The sequence below is a fragment of the Ostrea edulis genome, chromosome 1 (genome assembly GCF_947568905.1).
Source record: "Ostrea edulis chromosome 1, xbOstEdul1.1, whole genome shotgun sequence".
NCBI classification, from domain to species: domain Eukaryota; kingdom Metazoa; phylum Mollusca; class Bivalvia; order Ostreida; family Ostreidae; genus Ostrea; species Ostrea edulis.
The window spans coordinates 75,495,774-75,504,805 of record NC_079164.1 but is presented as its reverse complement, the minus strand read 5'-3'; the positions used below and the strand labels follow the sequence as shown (position 1 = coordinate 75,504,805).

The window sequence follows — 9,032 nt, the reverse complement described above, 5'->3', positions numbered from 1 at the left end:
ACTCCTATCCCGGGGACTGAAATTTTGGGTGTTAGGTATTAGTGGTTCTCTCCCACCACTGTGAAGAAATGGTGATGGTACTCTCACTAGTTACGGAGATCGGCTACTAATTTTTAAACATAACGGATTACACTTAGTGAAGAAACATCGGGTTCGGTATTATCGAAGACCCCTACCCCAGGGAATGAAATTTTGGGGTCCGGGTATTAGTGGTCCTCTCCCACCACTATGAAAAAATGGTGATGATACTCTCTCTAGGTACGGAGATTCACCCCTCCAATTTTTATGCATAATACATTACACTAAATGAATAAACATCAGGCACCTATTCACAAAATATCTTACGACTAAGATCAAAATTTACAAACACGGTAATTTCCTTATTTTTCATTTCTTGTAGACTTTCTTAATTAATATGTAAAGTACATCCATGGTTTATAAAAGTTGAATACATACTTGTGACCTTGGGATTGGTATTTGATTATCAGACAGAATAATTTTTTTCATCTTAGTCGTAAATCGAGAACCCCTAATGGTGATAATTCTTTCACTAGTTATGGAGATCCATTCCTCCATCTTTTTTAAATAACGCATGACATTGCCCTCATCTCCAGTACCCAACAAGCAAGACAAAACATATCTCCTAGCAGCAACATCAGTTAAACTAGGATTGAAACCTAATGAAAGCAAGACAAAAATTATGAAAATTAATGGCAAAGAGTAAACAGCCTATCAAAATAAGGGATACCATCCTGGAAGAAGTTGAGGAGTTTACTTACCTAGGAAGCATTGTGAGTGTGGATGGAGGTACCGATGCTGATGTTAAGACCAGAATAAACAAGGCTAGGTCATCTTCAACATTCTGGGGAAAGTATGGAATGCAAAGAACATCTCGAGAAACACTAAAATCAAGATTTTTAATTCAAATGTAAAGTCTGTGCTTCTGTATGGGGCAGAAACATGGAGAACAACAAATGCCACGATTTCAAAAATTCATCAATTACTGCCTGCGCAGAATAATGAACATCAGATGGTTTGATAAAGTAAGAAACGAGGATCTTTGGAAAAGAGCAAATCAAGCCCCATAGATATCCAAATCAAAAAAAGCAAATGGTCATGGATTGGACACACACTGCGAAAACCACCAAGCAGCATCACAAAACAAGCCCTCAAATGGAACCCTCAAGGAAAAAGAAACAGAGGAAGACCAAGGGGCAGCTGGCGCAGAGATATGGAGGCAGAATTAAAAGAGCAAGGCTACACCTGGAACTCAGCAGAAAGATTAGCGCCAGACAGAGTCAGATGGAGGGAGTTCGTCAATGGCCTATGCTCCCTAGAGGAGCAAAGGGCTAGGTAAGTAAATGATTAAACATCAGGTTCGGAATCATCGAGAACCCCTACCCCAGGGACTGAAAATATGTGGGTAGGGTATTAGTGGTCCTCTCCCACCAAAATTTCAGTCCCCGGTGTAGGGTCTTCGATGATTCCGAACCCAATGTTTATTCACTAAGTGTAATGCGTTATCAAAAAAAGTTGGAGGAGCGGATATCCATAGTAGTCTAGTCAATCTAGCAAATCACCTCAAAGTAATTGCAACAGAAACAAACTCGACGGAATTTAATAAACAAAAGCGTGATTAACAACATACAAAAAATCAGACAAAATCGGACAATGGGAAATATTTAAAATTTAGACTTAAATGTTTTAGTAAACCATCGATATTTTGTGGTGTTTACGGCACGCCGTACACGTAAAGGGGAGTAACTTAACTGTGACAGTCATCGTAATAAAGTTATACACGACGATCTAAAGTGCATGTAATAAAAAACACGATTAAACAGCTTAACAGTTGTATTAAATAGGTGATTTTAAGACCTTCTATATACATACAATATTGCTCAGTATCTCATATTCTTTGCCGACTTCCATTCCTGGGGAACTTTCGCGAATAAAGCTTCAAAATATTTTGTTTGACCCTTTACTGAATTAATTTTAATCATAAAACACAATATTTACTCTAGAAGTTATGAATAATCAATTATAAATGAAATCTTAAAGAATTAGTGTCAATTTACAAGAGGGAATTACGGTTGTTAAAAAAGAAAGCATGGAAAGCCATTCGGGTTAAAAGTTTCAGTTATTTTGTATCTTCATCATTTGAGCAAGCGTTTTGTATTAAAAACTTTTATAAAACTAAGTAAGTAAAGTATTTTTGCTTTTCTCTTTCAAATTCAGGTTTGGGGAGTCATTCATGGGTAATAATAATGATAATAAAACATTGATATTATAAATAATAAAAATCAATGTAAGTAAACACTTGCGCATAGTATCATGATTTGATGTAAAATCGAGTAGTTACTCTTTCTAATTAGTCTTGGGCTCACGACCTGCGGAACCATATCTCCTAGCAGCATGCGAACAGCGCGCTAGACCGCCCGACCATCTATTCAAGACAAAACTTGTTTTCGATGACGATGGAATTCTCGCCACGCTGGCACACGATCATTGAGAATGGAAATGGGATACAGTTATTTATCGTACATTTTAGAGGATCATACAAAATGCACATTGTGTTTGAAATGTCTATATATAAAGCACAGAAATAGCAACGAACTCTGAAATAAACATAACTGCCTTAAGGGACGAAATCAATGTCGGATGAAAATTTAAATTCAATTAGTTAGGGGGAAGGGAATAAAAACTCCCGCAAGTTTCTGTCATCCGACATCGATTATACTTTAGTGGAAAAAGGAAAAAGACAAGCGACTGTTGAATACCACATCATATTTAAAACATATTAATGAACATTTGATAGATTTAATGTACACTTTCATTTGTGAATAAACAGTAGAAAAGGTATACAGAGTGTTATTTATAATCGTACGTTTCTTTTCTTGTTATTCGATTAGTTTCAACATTTGTCATATTAAGTTTTAAGGGGGGGGGGGGGGGGGGGGGGGGTTCTTGGTGAAAACTATGTGAACTTACTTTTTTGTGAGACATTGAATTTTTGATCTTGCCCCTAATATAAGTGAAGAATATCGTTAAAACCAGACGTCTTTTTAGGAAACGAAGTTTGTCAATCCTTTCCCTTTCTACATGCATTCACAGGATGCGACACGTCAAGAATGTTCGGCATCGGAACAGGTCCTGTATAGTCAAAATGTAGACAAATCGCAAAAAAATTCTGTAAATGATTAGTTTTTAAATGGAGGCAGGCTACTGACAAACAAGTTGATAGTGAAGGGGTTTCAACTGTTTCGTTTAAAGTCAGCATTTCGCGAATTATATGGTCGTTATAACAATCTACTTTGCCAATACAACCTATCATTGGGTCAAATCTGTCTGACTTGTTTCATATCGATTGTTAGGCCGTTTTTGGCACAATGATATTGAATAAGGGTAACTCCGTTTGCCTTATTAAGATATAGAGCTCACGGCGGGTGTAACCGGTCAACAGGGGGTGCTTACTCCTTATAGCCCATAGGCATCTGATCCCACTTCTCGTATATCCAGGGGTCCGTGTTTGTCCACCTCTCTATTTTGTATTGCTTGTAGGAGTTACGAGATGGATCACTGTTCGTTATCTTCACCTTCCTATATGAGGATTTCATAGAGAAAAAGATATATTCTGGTGTCGATGTCATATCGACTTTGTACGATGGAATACCATAGAGACATTTATAGGAGATTTGCTATGTGAAGAATTGTCTAACACAATATCATTTTTATAAGTTCAGTCATTGCCACTAACTACTAACTACAGCTGCAGAAAAGGAGCACTGCAAGAATTTTTTAAGTCATAGAGTGGACTAAAGAAATGATTAATTTGGATCCTTCGAATTGGGGCTTATCACTGCTTTCAGCAATTCTTGTATCCGTTAAAACTAAATTACAAGTCGCGCCAGATAAACTTTTGAACGTTTTTCGCTGTAAATGCAAGGCAAATTGTGACACTAGCCGTTGTACTTGTAAAAACATGGACTGAACTGTACTGCAATTACTCAAATGATCACTTATATAATTATCAGGTACGTAGCAATAATGGCTCTACACCTTTTATCATTACATGCAAAGTTGATAATTTCTTACGTACAGAGGTCGATTTTTAGACAGATTGGTTGCCCTCCCTCCTCTTTTTTTTTTTTTTTTTTTTTTAAAAATAGCATTGTCGTGAACTGTACACAGTGGAAGCGTAAAATTGAAATGAGAGAACAACCTTATCCCCCCCCCCCCGCACCACCACCACACACACCATCAAGGATTTTTATAACTTTGGATTAAAATTTACTTGTCAATTTTCAGGCAATATTGTGAAATTATCTTCACCCCCCCCCCTTTTTTTTTACGATGCTGCGTGCCTGATTCATTTTGCTTTTAATTCTATGTGTCCATTGTTTTTAAAACAGATTACTTCTGAAATTCTCGGTATTAATTGCACAATAATTTGGATAGAACTAAAAATCAAATACGGCTATAACTCCCCCCCCCTCCCCCCCCCTCTTCTTTCCCAAACTCTAGAACTTGACGAAGTGCACGTATTAAAGATTTCTTTATAAAATCGAAGAAACTGAACCTTGTTTCGTCATAAATGTAGTACAAACTGTTAAAACTCAGCTGAATAAAGAATTTGGTAACGTAAGCTTTACTATACACTGTTTGTTTTAAAATGCTACATGTATTTATGTGAAACATAGGACCGGAATGGTAAGCGCGCCTCCAACTTCCGATGTAAGGGGAGTAACTGCAAAAATGTAGGTCATCTTTTACTGACCATTTTTGAAGGGGCACTTGTTTTGTGTTAACAGTTTATTTTACTGTATAAATCTTCGTGTGGTAACTCATATATGCCTAATGGACAGGAAAAAGTATTTTCTTCCAAAATCCAGTTTTTAACGATTTTTGTTGGAAAATGAAGATTTCAGCCCAAAATTCGGCAAGGGATAATAAATTTTGGTGCAGAAAAGTTTAGTTGTGCATTTGGACGTTTTATTCTTAAATTTATAAGATCAATGTCATCTCTTCTATAAAACAGTCATTTCCTATCATTTCCAGTTTTTCACTATTTTTGTTTTAGAAAAAGGTAGGTTTTCCTACCTAAAATGGTATTTTTCATATATATTGCCAATAATCTAGGATTTATTTTAAAAACTGCTCAACAAGTTACCTGTTGAGCAGTTTTTAAAATAAATCCTAACTTCAATTTTTTATTGGTAGACTCAAATGTATGACAAAATGTGGGTTTTCTTCTTAAAATTTCAATCTTTAACAATTATATTAAAAAAAACAAGATTTTACCCAAAAATTACAGTCAAGGAAAGAATATATTCTGCTGTAAAAAAAAATTAATCGAACATTTCCAGGTTGAAATTTGAGATATGAAACTTGTTTTTACTGTATGTTACATAAAATGGACATTTTCTTCAATTTCCAGTTTTTAGCGATTTTCATGAAAAAACACATCCTTTTACCCCAAAATTCCAATTTTCCCATTGAAATACAAAAGCCGATTTTTAATATGTTGTTTGCATGTGTTTTCTTGCATGAATAATCAAAATTTCATTTCTGTTGCAATTAGTTTGAGGTTTTGCTCATTTTTTAGCTAGATTGACTAGACTATAGCTAGTGAGAGTATCATCACCATTTCTTCACAGTGGTGGGAGAGGACCACTAATACCCTTCCCCCAAAATTTCAGTCCCAGAGGTAGGGGTCTTCAATGATTCCGAACCCGATGTTTATTCACTAAGTGTTATGTGTTATGCATAAAAATTGGAGGGGCGGATTTTCGTAACTAGAGAGAGCATTGATTGATTGAATATTGTTTAACGTCCCACTCGAGAATATTTTACTCATATGGAGACGTCACCATTGCCGGTGCAGGGCTGCAAAATTTCGGCCTATGCTCGGCGCTTACGGCCGTTGTGCAGGGAGGGATCTTTATCGTGCCACACCTGCTGTGACACGGGACCTCGGTTTTTGCGGTCTCATCCGAAGGACCGCCCCATTTAGTCGCCTTTTACGACAAGCAAGGGATACTGAGGACCTATTCTAACCCGAATCCCCACGGGACACTAGAGAGAGTAACATCACTATATCTTCATAGTGGTGGCAAAGGACCACTAATACCCTACCTCCAAAGTTTCATTCCCCGGGGTAGGGGTCTTCGATGATTTCGAACCCGATGTTTATTCACTAAGTGTAATGCGTTATTTTAAAAAGTTGAAGGAGCGGATCTCCGTAACTAGAGAGAATACCATCACCATTTCGTCACATTGGTGGGAGTGGACCACTAAAACTTTACTCCCAATATTTCAGTCCCCGGGGTAGGGGTTTCCAATGATTCCGAGCCCGATGTATATTCACTTAGTGTAATGCGTTATGCATAAAAAATGGAGGGGCGGATCTCAGTAAGTAGAGAGAGTACCATCACCCTTTCTTCTTGGTGGTGGCAGTGGACGACTAATACCTTATCCCCAAAATTTCAGTCCCCGGGGTAAGGGTCTTTGATGATTCCGAACCCAATGTTTATTCACTAAGTGTAATGCGTTATGCATAAAAATTGGAGGGGGTGGATCTCCGTACATGTAACTAGAGAGATTACCGTCACCATTTCTTCACAGTGTTTGGGCTTGGTAACTGGCGCCCCATTCTTATAATTCCAGTGCGGTGTTGTTTTATGGATATATACATTTGAATTGCGAACTGCGTTCTAGAATGCAGTTCACTATTGAATTGCGAATAGTGAACTGCGAATTGCGTTCCAAAATATAATTGTTCTATTCTTTGATTTCTTTGAAATTGAATATGTACAACGTTAAAGAAACTGAAATTAAAATAGCATCGTCTCAAAACCGATTCCTCCTCTGGAATATGACGTCACAAAGTTGATGATATTGTGCGTTATCTTAAAAAAAAAAAAAATGCCAACATTTCAGTCATCAAGTATTGAAATCATGGGACACGTGTAATATTCACATATAAAGATTACGTATTTGTCAATCTTATTCGTGATCGACTTACGTGACCCTTACTTTCTGAAGTCAAGCAGGTACTGAAAATAGCAATTCCGTTTATACTGATTACATGTATGTCAAAGAAAAATGGCGGAAAAGCCTGTGTTTGTGATGTCATACATAATCAATTGATTATTCACTGAATAATAATTAGTTTTGTATAGCAACGATTTATGCAACCAGTTTTTAGTACGTTTAAATCGCAGTCAGAATTATACGGCTAAATGATTACTAGACTAGTACTATAAATACCAGTACTGTACTGCTAAACACATCTCCTTTTTTCTCGCTGTGACCATCAACGATTAGGCGATAACAATTAAGGACACTTGCTACAAACATGGGTTGATATATATATTTTTTTTACTTATTCTGATTGTAATTAGTACGATTATTAAATTCCGGAAATATTGGGTACTTATATATTTCTAAGGTGTTAAAAAATTGTGATATATAGCCCCTTCCATTATAACTCTATACCAAATTTTCCCATTGTATCAAACATTGTTGAAAAATCGTGGTCAAAAATTAACATTCCATGTGGTTAAATTTATTTATTTTACTTATATAATCGTCATTTCTTTTTAAAAAAAAAAAAATTTGTTTATAGAAAGTTATCTTAACTTCAAATTTTACAGTCGCAAACGTAATAAAAATCTACATTGACGAGTATACTGAAACGCATTACTGGTGTTCACACCTATCCCCTTTTACCATTTATTAAGAATGAACCACTTGCTTTTGTATTCTTTCTTGATTTAAAACAAATTCTTAGTAAAATTTGGAATAAAACAAATTCTCAAAGGAACTGATACAGTATTACATGAACAAAACTCGAAAGCATTGTCAAAAAGTTCTAAAAAATAAAAAAAGAGATAAACAAAGGTAGAGACCTATTTTTTGAATATCGTATATGTGTACATGTGGAGGTTTGGTGTGTTGGTTGTATAGGATGTTATATGATAAGGAACACAAACAGCTTAATCAAAAAATACATATCAAAACTGTCTACATGTACCTCCTATTCAATAGCTAGCAAATTGCTCGTTTATGCGACGTGACACGTTAACCTGACCAATAATTTAGCAAATACTATAATGTTTCTTTATCATATCTATATCGACCAATAACAAAAATACTTCACACCAAGAGAAAACATCTTTCACTTAGATTGCTTGATAGATAGAATAACACTGAGCGATTCTTCGGATGAGACCCGCAGAAACCGAGGTCCTGAGTCTCAGCAGGTGTAGTTCGATAAAGATCCCTCCCTGCTCAAAGGCCGCAAGCGCCGAGCATAGGCCTAAATTTTGCAGCCCTTCACCGGCAATGGTGACGTTTCCATATTAGTAAACAAAAATCTCGAGCGGGACTTTAATTAAACAATTTACAACCTACCGACCACCGCTTTCGGGATACACCGGTGAGTCTCGATATCTACCGGAATGCATTAAGGTCACTCGCTTATCTCCAATGTTTCATTGCATGTCGTAATGCACTCAGTGAAATGATTGTCTTCTGACATTGACTCCAAACGTTTCTTATCGATCATATGACCTAGAACAGGCATTGATCAAAATGGTTGGTTTTCAACTACTATTTCTACCTTTGGTCGTTGGTAAGTTTTAGCTCCTCCATAAAAACGTACCCAATTTAATGCATAATAATAATAATATTCAGCCACAAAGATTGTTAAAAACTCCTGACTTTCATTTTGCTTATCCAGCCCTTGACCCATGTCTCCATGGCAACAATAAGCCAATTGACGAACCTCACAGAAGCGCACTATTTCAGCCGGAATCAACTGATGGCAAAATATGCGACCGCAACTTAACAGAAGGTAATATGCTCTGAAATAGATTCGTCGATCTTTCACGTCTTTGAAGCTTCCGCAAAATAAGTTCAAGAAATATATAATTCAGGAGGATTTCACCCGAGTCTTACAGTTTTCTTCGGCTAAGTCATTATTCGTTTAAAAGTAGACTAGAGTAATCAAAAACTTCTAACGTCAAATTGGA

At 36.4% G+C, this 9,032-nt stretch overlaps 1 protein-coding gene across 1 annotated transcript in view; it reads left to right on the top strand.

Annotated features, from left to right (window-relative positions):
- Positions 1-710: 710 nt before the first annotated feature.
- The window catches only part of LOC125681866 (von Willebrand factor D and EGF domain-containing protein-like), a 45,242-nt gene continuing 36,920 nt past the window's right edge, over positions 711-9,032 (top strand). Inside the window, exons 1-3 of the mRNA XM_056144438.1 lie at positions 711-871; positions 1,045-1,297; positions 8,695-8,854. Of these exons, the coding sequence (XP_056000413.1) occupies positions 711-871; positions 1,045-1,297; positions 8,695-8,854 (574 nt within the window). The remainder of the gene's footprint in view (positions 872-1,044; positions 1,298-8,694; positions 8,855-9,032) is intronic.